Source organism: Triturus cristatus, chromosome 4_1 (genome assembly GCF_964204655.1).
Source record: "Triturus cristatus chromosome 4_1, aTriCri1.1, whole genome shotgun sequence".
Taxonomy (NCBI): domain Eukaryota; kingdom Metazoa; phylum Chordata; class Amphibia; order Caudata; family Salamandridae; genus Triturus; species Triturus cristatus.
The window spans coordinates 780,930,205-780,949,077 of NC_140585.1; the positions used below are offsets into that span (position 1 = coordinate 780,930,205).

An 18,873-nucleotide genomic window follows, 5' to 3' on the forward strand; every position below is an offset into this window, starting at 1 on the left:
GGCGAACTGCCAGGCACCCTGCCTTGGGCGACCGGCTTTTGTCTCTGAGCACCCTTCTCCAGAGAGTCTTGTGGTGCAAGCTACCACTAGCTGGACCAACCCCAACAATTTCCCCACCACTCTCCCTGACAGGGAATCTTAAGTGAGTGAAGACTTTGGGAAAATGCTTGCTCGCCTCCGCTAGTCTGGCTCTGCGGTCAATCAACACCTCCTGTTAAATGGCCCTCCCTGGTGTTTCTGAAGACCTTCGCTTTGTTCTCTCGCAGGCCATCCAGGACAGTTGTGATGCAGCCAAGTTCATGACTCACTGTCGATTGGACACAACCAACTCCTTTGTGCAGGCCATAGGCACTAATGTCGCCATTTGTGGCTATGATCCACTGAGTTCTCGGGCGATGTCAAGTCCTCCCTACTGGACATCCCGTTCAATGGGGCTTGCTTATTCAGGGACAAGGTTGACTCGACACTTGAAGGATTTAAAGAGAGTAGAGCTACCCCTTACTCCTCTGGGCCTTTCCGCCCAGCTTTGCCAGCAACACTTCCAACCTCAATTTGCGGCTTCGGCAGTGGCATTCCTTACCTCCAGCCTATCCCTCCCCAACAGAGAGTCCAACAGTTTAGCGAAAGGGGCCGTGTACCCCTCTGCTCCGCAATCAAAGTCAGTGTGGCAGTCAGTCCACATCCCTCCCCCACCAGCCACATCTTCAAAGCCCCTTTTACAGAGACACAGCCAACTGTTAGGAGGCTGAATCCACAGATTCTATCTGGGCTGGCAAGTGATCGTATCGGACAGGTGGGTCCTCCAAATCGTTCTCAAAGGCTATGCCATACCCTTTTTTCATCCCTGCCGCACCTTCCACCATCTACCCAGTAACTGACGGAGGACCATCTCTCCATTTTGCATCAGGAAATGCAAACACCTTTAGCCTAAGAGGCTATCAGGAGGGTGCCAGTACCAGAAGTAGGATGTGGTTGTTATTCCTGCTACATTCCGGTGCCCAAAAAGGTCAGAGGTCTTCGCCCTATTCTAAATCTGTGCCATCTCTATTTTTTCCTCCGCAAGGAGAAGTTCAAAATGATCACCCTGGCCCAGGTCTTGCCTGCCCTTGACCCAGGAGACTGACTGGAAGGTGGCGTTGGGCCTACAAGAAGCGTATTTCCATATTCCAGTCCTACCAGCTCATTACCTGCAGTTTGTGGTGGGAGAGGAGCATTATCACTTCACTGTGGTTCCCTTTGGTCTCACCAGCGTCCCTCGAGTGTTCACAAAACTGTATGGTGGTGGTGGCAGCACACCTTCATACATCAGGGATGCCAGCCCTCTCCCTACCTCGATTACTGACTGTTGATGACGGGCTCGCCCCAGGCAGTTGTCAACCTCCTCCAGACAACAGCAAACCTCCTGTCATCTTTGAGGTTCAGTGTCAAAGTGCCAAAGTCACACCTGACTGCTTAGATGCTCTCTTTCACAGAAGCCATTCTGGGCATGGTTTGGTTTCATGCCTTATCGCTGGTGAAGAGATAACAGGACATTCAGGCTAAGATCCCGATCTTCCAGCTTTGGTCCTGGATTTCAGTAAGTTAGACTCTGAGACTGATGAGCTACTGCATCCTGCTGGTCGAGCACGCCAGCTGGAATATGTGGTCTCTGCAGTGGGATCTGAAATCCCAGTGGGTCCAATATCAAGGGGACCTCTCCGACCACGTCCAGATCTTAGAGGAGACTACAAAAAATTTGCATTTTTGGCTACCGGACCACAATTTGTTTAGTGACTGACCCCTCTCACTTCCCCACCCAGAACTGACACTAATGACCGATGTATCAACTCTGGGTTGGGCGGCCATCTGGGAGAGGTGGAGATCAGAGGCTTCTGGTCTGCAGTGGAGCCCCAGCTCCATATCAGTCTTCTGGAGCAGAGGACCATCTATATGGCACTGAAAGCATTCCTGCCATCCATCAAGGAGAGGCTGGTACAGGTGCTCACAGGCCACACCACCGCCATGTGGTACTGCAGCAAACATGGCGGTGTGGGGCTCACGGCCTGTGCCAGGTGGCATTTTTGTCTCTGGAAATGGGTGAAACACCAAGGTATCTTCGTGGTGGTGAACCACCTGGTGGGCTCACCGAACGCCAGGGCAGACAAACTCTGCCATCGGCGCTTAGCAGAGCATGAGTGGCATTTACACCAGGATGTTGTGCAAAGTTTCTTCCACAAATGGGCAGAACCTTGTTTTGATCTATTCAACACTGTTGAGAATGCGCAATGTCACAATCTCTCTTTGTTGAAGTTTCTACTTCAATTGAATACCAGACTCCTGTATGCCTTTCTTCTGATACCAGTCTTTCCCTTTCCCTTTCAAGAAGGTCCGACATACCGGGCCCAAGTCATTCTAGTAACTTCAGACTGGGCACAGAGAGAATTGTTTCCAGAACTCGTGGGCTTGAGCATCTGCCCTCCGTTCAGGCTGCCCCTCTGGGAGGGTCTTCTGTCACCACAGAAAGTTCGAGTTCGCACCCCTGCCTTCGCAATATCCAGTGCATGGAGATTGAGCGGCGACAGCTGAACACCTTCGACCTCCCTCTATAGCTGGTTGGCGTCATCTTGGCAGCCAGGCATCCCTTGATGAACACTTTATACACCTGTCTTTGGAACAAATTTGTGTTTGGTCCGCTGCTTACCAGGCCAAACTGTCTGACGTTTTATTATTTGTGCTGTCTCTAGCCTGGCAAGGCCTTGTCCTGGGCACAGTTAATGGTTATCTTTAGGTCCGCTCGGCTTTCTTACAGTTGCCTGATAGCTGTCTTTATTTAAATCACCTGTTGTGAAGCAATTTTTAAAGGGCTGCAACATGTTTTTTCTGCGTTCTGTTAGTGATGCCTCAATGGGACCTCAATCTTGTCCTTATGTATCCGATGTGTACTCCGTTTGAGCTGCTCTATTGTTGTCCTTTACGGCTTATCACCATCAAAACTGTGTTCCTAGTTTCCATCACTTCAGCACAGCGTGTTAGTGAGTGTCAAGCTTTGTGTTCTTCCTCCATACACCACCTTCTTCCCTGACAGGCTGGTTCTGCGTACTAGGGCATCCTTTCTCTCAAACCTTGTGACTCCATTCCACGTCAAACAATCCATCACTCTGCTGGCATTCTGTTCTCTAAATCACTCTTCTAAGGTGGAGGAGAGGCTCCATCACGTGAACCCTAAGAGAGTGCTCATCTTCTACGTTGATCGGACAAAAGACCACTGGATGGACTATCAGCTGTTTACAGCGAAAAAGGCAAGGCTGTGCATAAGTGTAATCTCATGGTGGATCATGCTCTGCATTAAGGTTTGTTACGCTGTGGCAAAGCCACCGCCTCTGGAAAGACGGCATGCCTATTCCACTAGGGCCAAAGCTGCTACCACTGTGTTAGCATGCAGCATTCCTGTCCTAGACATCTGCCGGGCAGCTTTGTGGGTGTCCCTTCATACATTCCCAAAACACTATTGTCTGGACAGCCAAGTCAGCTGAGAAAGGCACTTTCCTTGCTTGATCCTGCAGGACTTTATGGTTTGTGTCCATCCACCGCCCTCCACCCTTAGGTACTGCTTTGGTACATATTCAAAAGGTGAGGAATATGCTGTTAGAAGTCTCTATCAGTAGAACAAGTTACTTAATTTCGGTAACGCTCTTTCTGGTAGAGACTCTTGTCTAGCTGCAGGTTCCTAACCTATCCTCCCTGTTGGGTTCGTCCTTTAATAAGGTCCCACGTCTCGGAATCTGCAAACTGATTTCTTGATTTACTTTGGGCGCCCACGTCTGGAGGCACGGACAGTCTTGAAAGCAAGAGACGTCAGTGTGCATGTGCGGCATCTTTATAGACCTGCACATTATTTCCGGAGCGGAGCAGCATCACTGCGGAACTGCACGGAGCCACTTTCCGGCACAAAGAGGTACTATGAAAACGTTTCTGGATCCAGTCTGATGCCTGGGAAATATTTAAAAAGGGAGGAATGTGCAGTTAGACAGTCTCTCCCAGAAAGAGCGTTACTGAAGGTAAGTAACTTTTTCGTCTCTTTGTTGATTGTATTGGTTTGTGTAGGAAAGGCCCCTTTTTGCATAGTTGCCCCCCACTTTTTGACTAATATTGATGCACTTAGACTGAGTGTGCCCTGGGTCCCTGCCGATGTTCTTTCCCTAAACTGTACTGTTCCAAAACCCAATTGACTACTCTCTGGCCACATACAAGTCCCTTGTTAAAGGTACCATAGGTACTGTGACCATGGAAGGCATCTAAGGGCTGCAGCACTTATTGTACCACCATTAGAGGCCCTGTACATTTACACACACACACACACTGCCATTGCATGCTGCCTGTTTTGGTGCAGAACAAAGTGTCAAGCCTACAATCCACTGCCCTGGCAAAGTTAAGCCACCCCTCTAGCTGGGTGCACTATATCAGTGGTGAGGGTACAGGTGCATGAGCCCTGTACCCCTACAGTATCTAGGTCCATTCTTAGACATTGTAAGTGCATCAATGCCATAAAGAGTATATGGTCTGGGAGTTTGTCATTACTAGCTCCATAGCACCATAATGGCTTTACTGAAAACTGGGAAGTTTGGTATCAAACTTCTCAGCACATTAAACCCACACTGATGCCAGTGTGGGATTTAATGAAAAATGCACTCAGAGGGCATCTTCGAGATGCCCCCTGAAAAACGACCTGATTCTAGTGTCCAGGCTGAGTGACTGTTTGCCAGCTGCCACCACCAGACATGTTTCTGGACCCCTGGGTCGAGAGCCCGCCTCTCTTTGGGTCCTGAAACAAAGCACACCCTCGGACAGGTGCCAAGCCTCCTACCCCAGGTTGGGCTGGGTCCATGAAGGGGAAGCTTCAAAGGTTTGCCGCCATTGTGAGCTACCCCAGCCATTTGCTGCTCCCAGCAATTGACCCCCACCGGTTCTGACCTCCACTTTGGGCAGGAGAATCAGCGGGAAAACCAAGTTATGATGGGTGTGTTCCCGCCTTTGCCAACCCCAACCCTCAGGTGGGGGGAGGCGAGGTCAAGCACTACTCTCAGTCCCCGCCATCTTGAAGATGGGGGACCCAGCCAACCAGAGGCTTATGCCCCCACCCACTGGATGGTGGCATAATAGGGGGTGTACCCACCCTGAGGAAGGGACCCATTGGTCCCGACCTGTACCTACCTGTAATGCCCCTAAAGTTAGTTTTTAGGGGCAACCCTGAATCTTGCCTCCTCAGACAACAAGAGAGAAGAACACCACCACAAGGAGGTCCCCCCGGCGATCCTGACCTGGGATCTGCTGATCCCTGACCTACCGCAAGTCTCCAACCGACGCCTGCAGCCCCTTTCTGTAGGATCCTCCCCGACCACGACCAGTCCTGATAAGAAGAATCCTATGCAGAGAGACACCCCTGCGCCCAACGTTCCACGGCTTTTGGGTGGCCCAGTCGATGGTGTCCCGGCATCCAAAAACATCCCAACTTACCTCTCCAACCGGAGGTCGCCTCCAGAAGATCTTCGTCACCGAGCCTGCAGTGTTTGTTGCAACCGGAGAATCCCCACTGAAAACAGGTCACCCGATGGCAAAACAGCACCATGCACCCGGCCTCCCCTGTGCCGCTGTGGGTGCACCTTGTGTGCTAAATCGGATCCCCTTTGCCCTGAGCCTAAGAACAGGAGCTTTGCTCCAACAACCTTGTGGTCTGCTTCTGAGCAGCCACCAACCAGAAGCTCCCTATCCCCCATTGGATAACATTGGGCCTCCGCACCCGGCTGCCCTAGTGCTGCTGAGGGTGCTTTGAGAGTGCATCCTTGACACTGGGGGAACTCTGGTTCTAACCCCAGAAAACCATCTTCCAATCCTAGCTACTTATGGTTAAGTCGATAACATTGTTTCTCCCATAAGAGTGCATTGACTGCTTTCTTGTGAAAATTGTTCCAAGTGTGGAGTTGGTTTGTATGAAACCCTAAGAAACTGCAAATGTACAAAAGCTGATTTACTTACCTTTTCTCTGGGAAATGGCCCAGTGTGATATCTAGGCATATCACACTGAGTAGAAAAAAACTTAAAGTAATCTTAAAAGTAACGTACAAAGTAATCTCAGAAGTAGCTGAAAAAGTAATTCCAATTGTTTTATGAACCAATGACTTACCTGTAATCAATCTAATTGCATTCAACTGCATTCAAACTGTATTTAAACTGCATTATTCTTGCAAAGAATTATTACACTTACCTGTACCAGGCCTGGCTTGGTTCTAGAAAATAAAATACAACTAAATAATATTTTTATACAATCAAAATTGGTCTGAGGTCAGTCTTTGAGTGTGTGACATCATTTCTTGCCTGAACGTGTACAATAAATGCTTAACACTACCCTCTGATATAGCCTTACTGCTAGCCCACACTATCGCAATTAGAGAGGAAGGTATTATCTACTTTAGCCTCTGTCTACATTTGGAGTCCTACTGCACTTTGAGCACACTATACCTTACTTTTGTATATTATATACAGAGCCAGCTTCTTACATTGGTGGATCAGCGGTGGGGTTGCACTTTGCGTTTGTTGGACTGACTTGGTCAACACCTGATCACACAATAGAACTCTTAAATTGTCTTTAGAATTCAGAATTTTTTAATTTACCCATTTTTCAAAATTACAAAAAGTCTTGATACGGCCTTGGTTAAGTCCCTTCAGAATTTTAGAATAATAAAAACTCACTATAGTTAGGGGTAAGAGGGTTAGAATCTTTTTGTAGAATGTCTCTTTACAAGAACCCACCTATTAGTAAAAATATTAGCAATGACATAGAGAACATGGTTGAGGAGCTCAACCTCACCCCTTAACTCTACTTAAAATTTGGGCAGTTAAGATCTCTATGTAAACTTAAAAACATTACCATGGGGTCCCATCCCTCCAAACAGGAGGTGTTGACAGGGTATGCTAAGGACCACCCCTCTAAGCAAGGTGAAGACCTCTCAGATTGGGAAGAGGATGGCGGGGGTGAGGATAACTTCCAATCCCCATACTTACTAGGGAGAACAGGGCCCCTGTGCCCTTGACTCTAAGAATACAACTTACAGCACTTAGATGCCACGCAGGTGGGTGCTTCTGAGTCCATTAAGGACAGCCTCAATGAGGAGACCAACCTCTTACTGAGGTTGACCAATAGATTAGATCTAGAGACCAGACTCCTTGCTCTAGAAAAAGAAACAGCAGTAATGGGCTTAGTTCCCATCAATGGTTGCAGCAACATACTAAATAGGGACAGAGAGCAGTCTTATGATCCCAAAAACCCCAAAGGGATTGATTGTCCCCAAATTTGAGGACGGTGATGACATCACCAAAAGGTTCACAGCTTTTGAGAGAGCCTGTAAAATGAAAAAAGGGAGGAAGTCACACTGGGGGCACTCCTTTGGGAACTGTTCACTGGTAACTGCAGACTCTTGACCCTTACCGGGCCAGATGCTGGGTCTTATGAACTCACGAAGAACACTCTGATTGAGGGCTTTGGATTCACAACTGAGGAATATAGTATTAGATTCAGGGGGGCTTGCAAAACCCAAAACCAGTCCTGGATTGACTTTGTAGATACTCAGTTAAGACACTAGATGGATGGTTAACTGGAAATAATGTGCATGATTTCAATGGACTTTACAATCTTTTTATGAAAGACCATATTTTGAGTAATTGCTCTAATGAGAAGTTAAAGTAACATCTTGTAGACCTAGAATTGGGAAAGAAAGCAGACCACTGGGTCAAGACTAGGGTAGCAAAAACAGCCACTGGGGGTAACCAAAAGAAAGGGGTCACTAAATCTCCCCTGGGGAAAGGGAGTGAGAACCCCAAAGACAAATAGCGTCTTCTAAAGGTCCCCAAAAGCCTACTCAGGGGGTTTGGTCCCACAACCCTTCCCATTCCAATGGTAGGTACAAAGAGAAGAACTTTGATCCTGAGAAGGCCTAGTGTTTCAACTGTAAGAAGTTGGGACATGTAATTGGAGATGCTATTTGTCCTAACAAGAAGTCCCCTAGTCTTCCTCCAGTTAGTACTGGTGTAGACAATCTCCAGATGGGATCAACAGTGTGCCCAGAGCAAATCTGAGTTCACACTGAAGCACACTGAGGGTGAAGTTGAGTTTGACACTTTAGCTGTATGGCATCGCAACTTAAAGAAGTATTTAGAATACCGCTTGATAAATGGGACTAGGATACAGGTGCCATTGTCACCATAGTGAGTGCCTCACAGGTTTCCCAAGAGCAATACCTGATTGGAAAATCTTATCCAATCACCAATGCTGACAGTGTTGCTACTAACAATGGCACGGCTATGGTAACATTAGACTTGGGGGTGGGGGGGGTGTTACTGGCCTGAAACAGGTAGTGGTCTCTCCAAAACGTCCAGCTGACTGTCTGCCTGGAAACGACCTGGACACCTCCGCATGGGCTGAGGTAGAATTGAAAACCCATGCTGCAATGCTGGACATCCCTGAGATTGTGTGTGTCAAGACTAGAGCACAGAGCCGAAAACAGGTAGAAAAAGAAGTGTTGAAGCTTGAAAGAGTAGCCCAAGCTTCCAAGAGAAGAGGTAAGAAGACTAGGAAACCAGCTTCTGAACAGCAAGAGATTCAGGACCCCTCTCCCCAGGGAGAGGACTTGGCAGCCCCAGAGGGAACTATGCCCTTGTAACTTTAACTTACCAGGTTGAGCTCTTATGCCCAGCGGGTCCACTATGGATCAGCTATGCATTGGACAGCAGACCTGTACAACTCTTGAAAGCCTGAGGCAGCAAGCTGCTGCACAGGAAAAGGGAGATACCAGTGGGACCCACAGAGGATATTGGGAGGAGAGGCTCCTGTAAACTGAGGCCAGCGACCGCAACCCTGGTGGGTGCCACTAGTAGAGTGGTAGTGCCTCGGGTGTACAGTGTGTTTTTACTCACCTTAGCTCATGACATCCCCATAGCTGGGCATCTTGGCCAGACCAAGACTTGAGAAAGGCTAGTTAGCCACTTTTCACTTTTACTGGCCCCAGATGTCCCAGAAAGTAAAGGAGTTTGTAAGCTCCTGCGTCACCTGTCAAGCCAGTGGCAAAACAGGTATACACCCAAAAGTCCCCTTAATTCCACTACCATTTGTTGGGGTTCCCTTTGAGAGGGTAACTGTGGACATAGGTAGTCCACTTGAACCTCCCACAGCCTCCGGAAACAAATTTATACTGATGGTAGTGGATCATGCCACCAGGTATCCTGAAGCAATTCCCCTTAGGACTCCTGCAGTAGCCAAGGCCCTCATTGGTGTCTTCACCAGGGTAGGGTTTCCTAAGGAGGTTGTGTCAGACAGAAGGTCAAACTTCATATCTGCATTCCTCAAACACATGTGGAAAGAGTGTGGAGTGCAGTACGAGTTTACTAGACCCTATCACCCACAAACCAATGGTCTTGTTGAAAGGTTCAACAAGACATTGAAGGGCATGATCATGGGGCTCCCTGAAAAACTCAAAAGGAGATGAGATGTCCTCTAGCCATGCTTGATTTTCGCCTACAGTTAGGTGCCTCATAAGGAAGTAGGGTTTTCCCCCCTTTTAACTTCTGTTTGGCCACCCTGTTAGGGGACTAATCTGTCATGTTAAAGAGGGTTGGGAGAAGCCTCGCCAAGAACCCAAATAGGAGATTGTGGACTATGTATTAGGCCTAAGGTCCAGAATGACAGAGTACATGGAAAAAGCGTCCAAAAATCTTGAGGCCAGCCAGGAACTCCAGAAGCACAGGTATGACCAAAAAGCTGCATTGGTGGCATTCCATCCATGGAAAAGGTGTGGGTTTTGGAGAATGTAGCTTCAAGGGCCACCCAAGACAAATGGAGTGACCCTTACCCCATCTTCAAAAAGAAAAGTGAGTTCACCTACTTGGTGGACCTGGGCACAAGCAGGACCCCCAAAAGGGTGATCCATGTGAACCGCCTAAAGCTTTTTCATGACAGGGCTGACATAACCATTCTGATGGTTACTGATGAGGATCAGGAGACAGAGAGTGAACCTCTACCTGACCTCCTCTCTTACAGCCCCAAAGATGGGTCAATGGATGGAGTTGTCTATTCTGACACCCTCACTGCCCAACAGCAGTCTGACTGTAAGCAGGTCTTACAGCAGTAGGCCAAGCTCTTTTCCTGGACCCCTGGTTAGACAAACTGGTGTACTCATGATGTGGACAGTGGAGACAGTGTACCTGTCAAAAACAAAATCTATCAACAGTCTGATCAAGTTAAGGAGAGCATCAAAGCTGAGGTCGGCAAGATGCTCGAGTTAGGGGTGATTGAGCCCTGAGAGCCCCTGGGCTAGCCCGTGGTCCTAGTCCCCAAGCCTCATCCTGGCAAGAGAGAAATGAGGTTCTGTGTGGACTATTGAGGTCTCAACTCTCTCACTAAGATAGATGCCCACCCCATACCAGTAGCTGATGTGTTGATAGACAAATTGGGAGCCGCCACATTTCTTAGTACCTTTGACTTAACTGCAGGGTACTGGAAAATTTGCATGGCCCCAGGAGCCAAAGACAAAAACCGTATTCTCCACACCTGATTGGGCATTATCAGTTTACTGTTATGCCTTTTTTGTTAAAAGAATGCCCATGCCACCTTCCAAAGGTTGGTGAACCAAGTCCTTTAGTTTGCAGTTCTGCTTATTACTACGCGTCTAATTTACAATTTCAATTGGGAACATTTTGGTTGAAGTTTAGCCTCATTAAAATCATGTACACATCTGAAGCCCACCATACTATTGAACTATGATTTTATATTCTAAGATAGAACTTGTACACAATCCACATTGGGTATGGTTCAAGCAAACCTAACCAGATATATGGCTACCAGTGTTTTGTTTTTATTGTTTGCAATGCACAACCACATTTGCCTTTAAAACAGTGTCTAAGTGCAACAAATTTGAAATAAACAACTTCTCATAAGCACATGATAAAATAGTTGGGGCGAATATCGATTCAGGGACTCCATAGGCTAGGGATCTGACTGATAAAAAAAAAGTTAAGCTTTTGTCCCCTATTGAAAGAGATGCCTGTATCCAGTCTTGCGCCTTTCCCTTTGCTGTGTAACTGTTTGATTACAGCTGTACAGTCCCAAAAGGCTTTTGCTTCTTTTACATATATGTGGCCCAGTGGGCATGGAAACCCCATATTTACATCAAGGAGGAGGATTGACCTGATAGCTGAAAACCAGTTGTATGTAAAGGAAATGCCTGTGTCTCAATACCATGCTACTGACCTATTTTTCATGACCTTAATGCGTCATGCACCTTTCCGAGGTCCTCTACCGAAAGAATCCTAATGGGGTGACCATGAACTCTTTCACTCCTCCAAATCACTGCCATTTGTGCCAGCGTCAAAGGCTTGTCCTCTTCTTGCAGCTCCCCCACAGAACTGCCCTAATGCTCTCTGTAGTTGCATCCTGACTGGATTGAACGCAGTGCCTTCTACAAAAAGATTCCAAAAATATGATTTCTTTAGGCGCAGGACAAACTAGCCCATGGTTGAAGTGTATTATCATCTTAGGACAGCACAACCACACAAACTTGGCTTTGAAGGTTTTGTACTGGCTAAAGTGAAGCTCAATTCAAGATTCTGTAATTAATGTGGAATGCACTCCATCACCACACTCAAAAACGTATTTTTCCTAACAATATCTCCACTGCCACTTGGTACCTTCCAACCACAGAGCATGATGCCCATGGTTCTTGAGAAAGTTCATTCAAGACATCTGATTCCCAGTCTGCAGCACCTCGCCAACTAGAGAAAAACCTACTAAAATGTTGCATAGACCAAAAAACACACTTGCTTATGAGTAAAATGTCCTTGACTCTGCTGCCCCATAGTGGACTTGAGTCTTGCCCATCCCTTTCCTGCTGGTTACACATATAAACATAAGCCTTGATTCTTGCTACTCAGTGGGTGTTAAGAGATTGCGCTTACCCACTTACCCTATTTCACGGCTTCACCTATACCATGGCACTAGTAAAGAATATTTAAATGAACACACTTCTGCCTGTTGGGCCATCATCTTTTTTGCACACTCATAAACACTTTCTTCCCCACAGAAAGCACTCAGAGGTGGCCTAAGAGCAGCATGTAGTGCTTTACAAAAACCATAAATGAATGAATACATATGAGATAGTGCTTGAAAATGGTACCAAGAAGTGAAAGAGTCCTTTTGAAGAGGTTCATTGCTTCCACATGTTTACTACTGAGCTCTTCTTTGTGCTCAATCTTTCAGCAAATTAAAAAGAAAGCAGTGGTTCCTCTTGCTAAGTGTTTTTTTTTCTCAAAGTCCTTTACTTATAATGTCATAAGAGAGGACTGCATGGCTTACAGCGTGAAATCTGTTGTAACATTGGTCATTAAATATCTTTTGTTCAATTAATCCTCCATCTTGTAAATTCATCAGTTATAAAAGCAAAAACATATTAATTAATTTTTCTTTTCTTAAATTCCACTTCATTTCATACAGACCCAGGTGGGACGTTTTGCACCACAGTTTTCTGGTTATCAGCAACAAGATTGTCAAGAACTACTAGCATTCCTCTTAGATGGCCTTCATGAGGATTTGAATCGTATTAGGAAAAAGCCCTACATCCAGTTGAAAGATGCAGAAGGCAGACCAGACAAGGTACTTTGCTCCGGAAATAAGATGTTTAGTAAGGTTTAAGTATGTCATATTCTAGTGCTGTATGAGACTAAAATGGTTTTCTTCATTTTGTTTTTTAGATAGTGGCCGAGGAATCCTGGGAGAACCACATAAAAAGAAATGATTCCATCATTGTAGATATATTTCATGGTCTTTTTAAATCCACACTAGTTTGTCCTGAATGTGCAAAGATTTCTGTAACATTCGATCCTTTTTGTTATTTAACCCTCCCACTTCCAATGAAAAAAGAAAGGTCTTTAGAAGTCTATTTAGTAAGAATGGATCCACTTGCCAAACCTATGCAGGTGAGAAATATGGTTTATTTTTACAGACTAGTCGCTTTAATGCTTGCAATTGTTTACTTTTGTTAACATACCTCTTAGACATGCTGTTGTCTGGGATTTATTTGTATTGTGTTGTAATTCAAAGAAGAAAAAACTATGTTGACTGTACAGATTATAACACGTAGTTTGGGGTTTAAGTGAATTTCTAACCTGCGATTCACATGCCTAGAATAACCACAAGAAGCCGAATAAGGACACTGAACCTTTATATCAGAATAGCAATTTTATCTTTTGTCATCATGATGCAGCATACTTAGAAACCATTGATGATGCAAACACCTGGGCCTGCACATTCTATTGAATGGAAACAGTTTCAGGGCTTATCAGACAGCCCTAGATACTGATAATTCTTCTCACTTCTAATGTTGCATCTCTACAGTCTCATTCTTAACAATTAATGAAGTACTCTCCTGTATTGCATGAACATAACTCATTCCTTCCTCTCTGCCTCTTCTACCCCATATCTTACAATTGCTGAAATCAAAATCCACCACCTTTCTCCTCATTGTTTGACTAGGTTTTCCCCTTATATCTTCTGCAGATCTAAATCAAATCCTCCAGTCTGCCAAACTGTCTTTTGCTCTCTATGACCTGTTCATTCAGCAAGCATTCAAACCTTGGGTGCCAACTCCAGGGTTTTTTTCTCCTTCCCTCACTCTTCATTTATTTTTAGATCCCAATGCTTAACGCTTTAAATCTGCAAAGAACAAAAAACGATGGACAGAACACTTGCATTAATGTCAACTGTGGGTAATTGTAGGAAGATGGCTCTTCATATAATATACCAAAAAGAGATATATTGTGTAGAGAAGCCAGATATCCCGTATGAGTTGACAGGACTTGATTTAACAATCCCAGTGTGCCCTTTTTGTGGTAGTGTGGTCGAGCAGCCTTAGCCTTATCAAGGAGGAGAGTTAGAGATTTGTTGCATACACCCAGTCAGTAAATGATACACACACACACTCAATCAGGAGATCCACACGAAATTAGAAAAATAATTCGTATTTTTACATAATTTTAGACACCAAGAACTTTGTTATTGGGTAAGTACTTTTAAAAATAGCAGTTTTGAAGAAAACTGGTAAATACTCTTGTATTGTGTCTAATGCAGTAGTGTTATCCTAAGGCAGTGGTTCCCAAACTGTGCACTGCGGCACCTCGGTGGGCCGTTAGGAGTCGCCAGGGGCACCGCGCATGATGTGGGAAAGATAGCCTGCGCTGAGGAAGCTTCTAATCATGTAGTATTGTAATTGTGAGAATGTGCGCAATTAACAAGTGATGCGTCTTTTGACATCATACCCCTACCTGTCAGCAGTCAGCTTGAAGGCAGCAAGACAGTGAATCTTATTTAAATGACTCCCAGCTGCGGCGCAACACACGGGGGAGTTTCAAATGCCACCTGTGTAATCTGAAATCATGGTTTGGCCCAGGAGCGCACGGCTGCCATACGCGCTTCCGACGTGCTTCCACGTAGCCTCCGCTTACGCACAGCAGACTGTCGAGCGTTATTGCCGACCCGTCTTCTGCTGCACAGCTCTTCTGAGGATCCTTCACAATTTAGACAGGTTGGTTTCACACGGACTAAAATACTCCTTGCTTATTGCAAAAAAAGGGGGACATGACAAGCTTGTGACCGGCCAAGCCCCTGTAATTATGCTGGCTGCTGTTCCTGCACTTTGTTCGTGTCCACGCCAGAAATTACGAGACAGAATTTCCAGTGGGCAAACTCGCTGCAGCATTGGAAATAGGCTACAAATGCAGCCTGGATTAGTTTCCCGGCCCCAGTCTGACCCTCAGCCAAGGCCAGGTACGAAGGATGTCATTTTTATTAGTGTAATAATAATAACAACCCTTTTCCTTCCAGCCTCAGTGAAAGCAGTTCCCCTTCTTCCCTCCGTATATTTCAGGAGTTTGCCAGTGAAGTAATTTTATGGTCGGATTTGCCAGAAATAAACACACATTCCCTTTCTAAGAAATAGCACCTCCTCCCAGCTGCCTCGTGTGACCCTCATTCCTTTCCCGAAGGGAAGACTTGTTCTGCCTCTGACGTCCCCCAATCCAGATTGGGGAAAAGTTGCGTTTCCGAATGATTTGGCTCGTATTGGACAGCCCCACTATCCCTGACGTCAGGGATCAAGATGGTAGCATCAGGGAAGGTCATTAGCATGTTTCATTCTCTAGTTGTGTCCACTGCTTGCCCGTGGCAGCAGATGGGAGGCTATAGGGGCCTTGGCCTGGCCATGGTTCCCCCTCGCTGTGAAGGATACCTTACTTGTGCTACTTCTTGCTAAATCAACATTTACGGAGAGTATTCTTTTTTAAGATGCCGTTATCTCCAGCATCACATGTGCTCAGGAGAGGGTTATATATGAAATATATATTGTCACAACAGTGATTGCTCGTCTATTCTGCTTTGCTGTTAGTAATTACCAAAATGTTCCCTTTTGCTGGACTCACTCCCCACTGCCCCAGGAAGAGACTCGGGTGCTAACAGGCAAAACGGCGCTAGTACAAAGTTACAGCTGTTTACTTATTATTTCAAAGCGTTTGTTTCTCATGATTCGAGGACATCTCAGTGTGATTCTCCTCAGGGAAAAGATGTTGCTTGGTGGTAATGTGCATGGAGTGCAGCATGTCAGCCGTGAGAGGAGAGCTCAAATTCATACCCTCCTATGTTTGTTTATTCTGTCCCTGCCAGGACCATCGCATTACAAGACAGTCAACAAGTGTCCCACATGCAGGTTAAGACTGTGTTCTTTTGTCTCTCTTGTGTCTCAACATTATGAGCTGAGGCTGAGCTATGGCAAGGACTCGGAGAGGACGTAAAACTCATAGGCTGGGTGTTGCAAATCTAAACAAACTCCATATATAATCGGTAATTGTTAGACCTGTCAGCCCTTTGGGTGGTCCCTCCTCATCATTATTTATTTTGTCCCACTTTTGCCTCAAACCCTGTTTGAATTTTTCCTTTTTGGGAACCACCAGACTTTTTCGTGTTGCTGCAGATTCAGGGAGCCATTTTAGCTACCCCTGAAACTTCTGTCTGAGGGCCTGGAGCACAAAATGGTGGCCACCTGTGACATCACCAGCATCCACTGGAACCTGCTAGCACCTTCCAGAACATTCCAGAACCCTTTGACAGTTGGAGGCGGTTTAGAATGTTGGGAAGCTAAGACAGAGAGTTGGCAGTTGGAGCTGGCAGTTGGCACCTGACTGGTGAAGAGTGAGCAGCAGAAACCTGAAGGAGGAAGGAGTGAGGCAGCAGGGGTGGAAACTTGTGCCTGGAGTGGGGTCCATAAACCCACCCTTGATACTAGTCCCTACTGACTGAGCCCAGCCTGGAGCCCTGTGTGGGAAGAAGCAAGGAAAACCATCCTAAGGACCTGGACAGCAGGAACAGGCCTTAGAAGTCAAGAAAGCAAGTACCTGACCTGGAAACTGGTTTCCCTGGAGTCCGACGTCGAGTAGCCTGAGACCCGGAGCCCGAGGTGGAGAAGCGGCGCCGACTGGAAAGCGGACGTCGTGCCCGGAGCCGCCAGAGGTCGAGAGAGGGCGCCGTCAGAGGTCGTGAGGAGTACCAGAGGTCGAGGAGGAAGTCACCCGAGGTCGAGTGAGCGGCGTCATCGGAGGAGTGAAGTCCGCCCTCCGGAGTCGTCGGAGACCGAGGTGAGGTGTACCGGAGGTCGGGAGTGAGGATCGCACTCCGGAGTCGCCGGAACCTGTGAGAATCGTGCCGGAGGTCGGGAGTGGAGGTCGCACTCCGGAGTCGCCGGAAACCTAAGGAGAGGAGCACCGGAGGTCGGGAGTGGAGGTCGCACTCCGGAGCCGCCGGAAGTCGACATCGAGCCAAGGCCGGCCGACGTCATCGAATCCGAGGTCGCCATCGGACCGGAGCCGCCCGAGGTCGACATCGAGTAAAGACTGCCCGACGCCATCGAATCGGAGGACGAGATCGAACCGAGGCCGCTGACATCGAGACCGGAGCCGCCTACCGGCGTCGTCAAAGAACTGACATTGTGCCGAGGCCGCCGACATCGAACTGAAACCGCCTCACGGCGTCGACACGACTCCAGCGGCGTCGGAGCATCAGAAAAAGGGCAGTAAGTGGAGTAGAGGGCGCCTAAGGCCCTGTGGAGACCTGAGAGACTGCTCTAAGGGGCTAGGGAGGTGCTAGAACCAACCTGACTGTGCCAGGGGTGAGCTGGGACTAATCTAGAGAAGTTGTGTGGAGGGAGAGAGCCAGGTCTCTGGTATTCCCCCCTTGATCTACCTCAGTTTAGGCCTCAGCCTTGTCCAAGCCAGGGAGTAGACACCCTCAAGCCTTCCACATCCCCACAAGCTGTGCCTGGGCCAAATCAGCCCTTAGGAATTCAAAAGTGATCTGATTCTATGAGTGTCACTGTCAGCTTTTAAGTATTTATTAGGGGCACTGTATTTATTGTATTTAACCTATTTATTGCTTCACTGTATTTATTGGTCCACAGTATTTATTGATGCACAATATTTATTGGTTTACAGTATTTATTGCCTCAGAATATTTAATTGCCTGTATGTATTGCACTTTTATTTATGCCTTCAGTATTTATGATCACCCCTATTTATTGAATCATTAAGCCAGTATTTATTTGACCTGCACTATCTAAAAAGTTTGTATATTGTGATTGTTATTTATTTTATCCAATCAGCAACTAAGAGAAAAAGAAGATAAAGAAAGATATTTTCATAATTTTTACGGTGTAGAGTCGTTTTTGGAACGGATGCACGCATGGTTATTGTTTGGGTATGTCGTATGCTTAGCACGGAGCCTGATTCCTGACCACTCGAGCCAAGCTACCACAGTGTATGTCTGGAGAGACCCCGTTACCACCACCCTTTCCGGTGTGGGAGTGGGGTTTTTCTAACATAATTGGTGTTCAGTGGTGGGATAGAGCTGTGCCTACGTATACTCAACAATAACTGTGGGTAGTCCATAGGCCTACACCGGGAGTTTTCTCAAAGCGGCCTTCCTAATTGTGGGTTTTTGTTTTTTCCAAATTTACTCTGGTGGTGGGAGGAGGTATTATTAAAGGTACCCCCCTGCATAGTTACTGCACAAAACCTGTCCTCTAACCTGAGTGGGCGAGATGGAATTTGTACTAGAAAATCTAGAAACGTACACTGTGTCCCAACTCAGGGAGTTTTGCCAGCGGGAGGGGGTGTACTGTCCCCCAGGAGCAAAGAAGTGTGCACTCCAAACCAGCTTAAGGGCTTGGGGGGAGGCACGCCGAGAAAGCAAGGCTGAGGAGGAGGACAGGGATAGAGAGCCTGACACCGAGGGGGCTGAGATGTACCAACCTGAGGTGGGGAACCTGTCAGCGGGGCCCAGAACCATTTCTAGGAAGGGCAGCAGTGCCTCTAGCGGTGGCTTGTCTGAAGTGGAGTTAACAGACCGGAGGGAGAAAAGACAGCTCACATGGGACTTAGCAAGGCTGGAGAAGGAGAAGGAGGAGCAGAGGATGGCCCATGAATTACGACTGAAAGAAATAGATCTTCAGATCCTGAGAATCGGGGCACAACCTGTTCCTAATGGTGGCAGCCAAACCCAAGAGATCACCAGGGAACTTAAACCCTACCTGCCAAAGGACATAGTAGCTAGCTATGGGGCGGGTGACGACATCGCCAAGTGGCTAGCGGCCTATGAGGTCTCGTTGAGGGCCCATGGGGTTCCAGAGAAGTACTGGGGAGGGGGATTGTACAAGTACATGCCTCCAGCTGGTAGGGATGCTTTATTGGCCCTCGAAGAGGATGAGCAGACCCACTACCCCACCATGAAACTGGCGCTCATAAGGAAGTTTGGAC

At 47.0% G+C, this 18,873-nt stretch overlaps 1 protein-coding gene across 7 annotated transcripts in view; it reads left to right on the top strand.

Moving 5' to 3' along the window:
- The window catches only part of USP15 (ubiquitin specific peptidase 15), a 743,655-nt gene that overhangs the window by 279,217 nt on the left and 445,565 nt on the right, over positions 1-18,873 (top strand). For all 7 annotated transcript variants that reach the window (XM_085653348.1, XM_085653347.1, XM_085653352.1 and 4 more), the window contains 2 exons: positions 12,515-12,673; positions 12,772-12,996. In XM_085653348.1, coding sequence (XP_085509474.1) covers positions 12,515-12,673; positions 12,772-12,996 — 384 coding nt within the window. The remainder of the gene's footprint in view (positions 1-12,514; positions 12,674-12,771; positions 12,997-18,873) is intronic.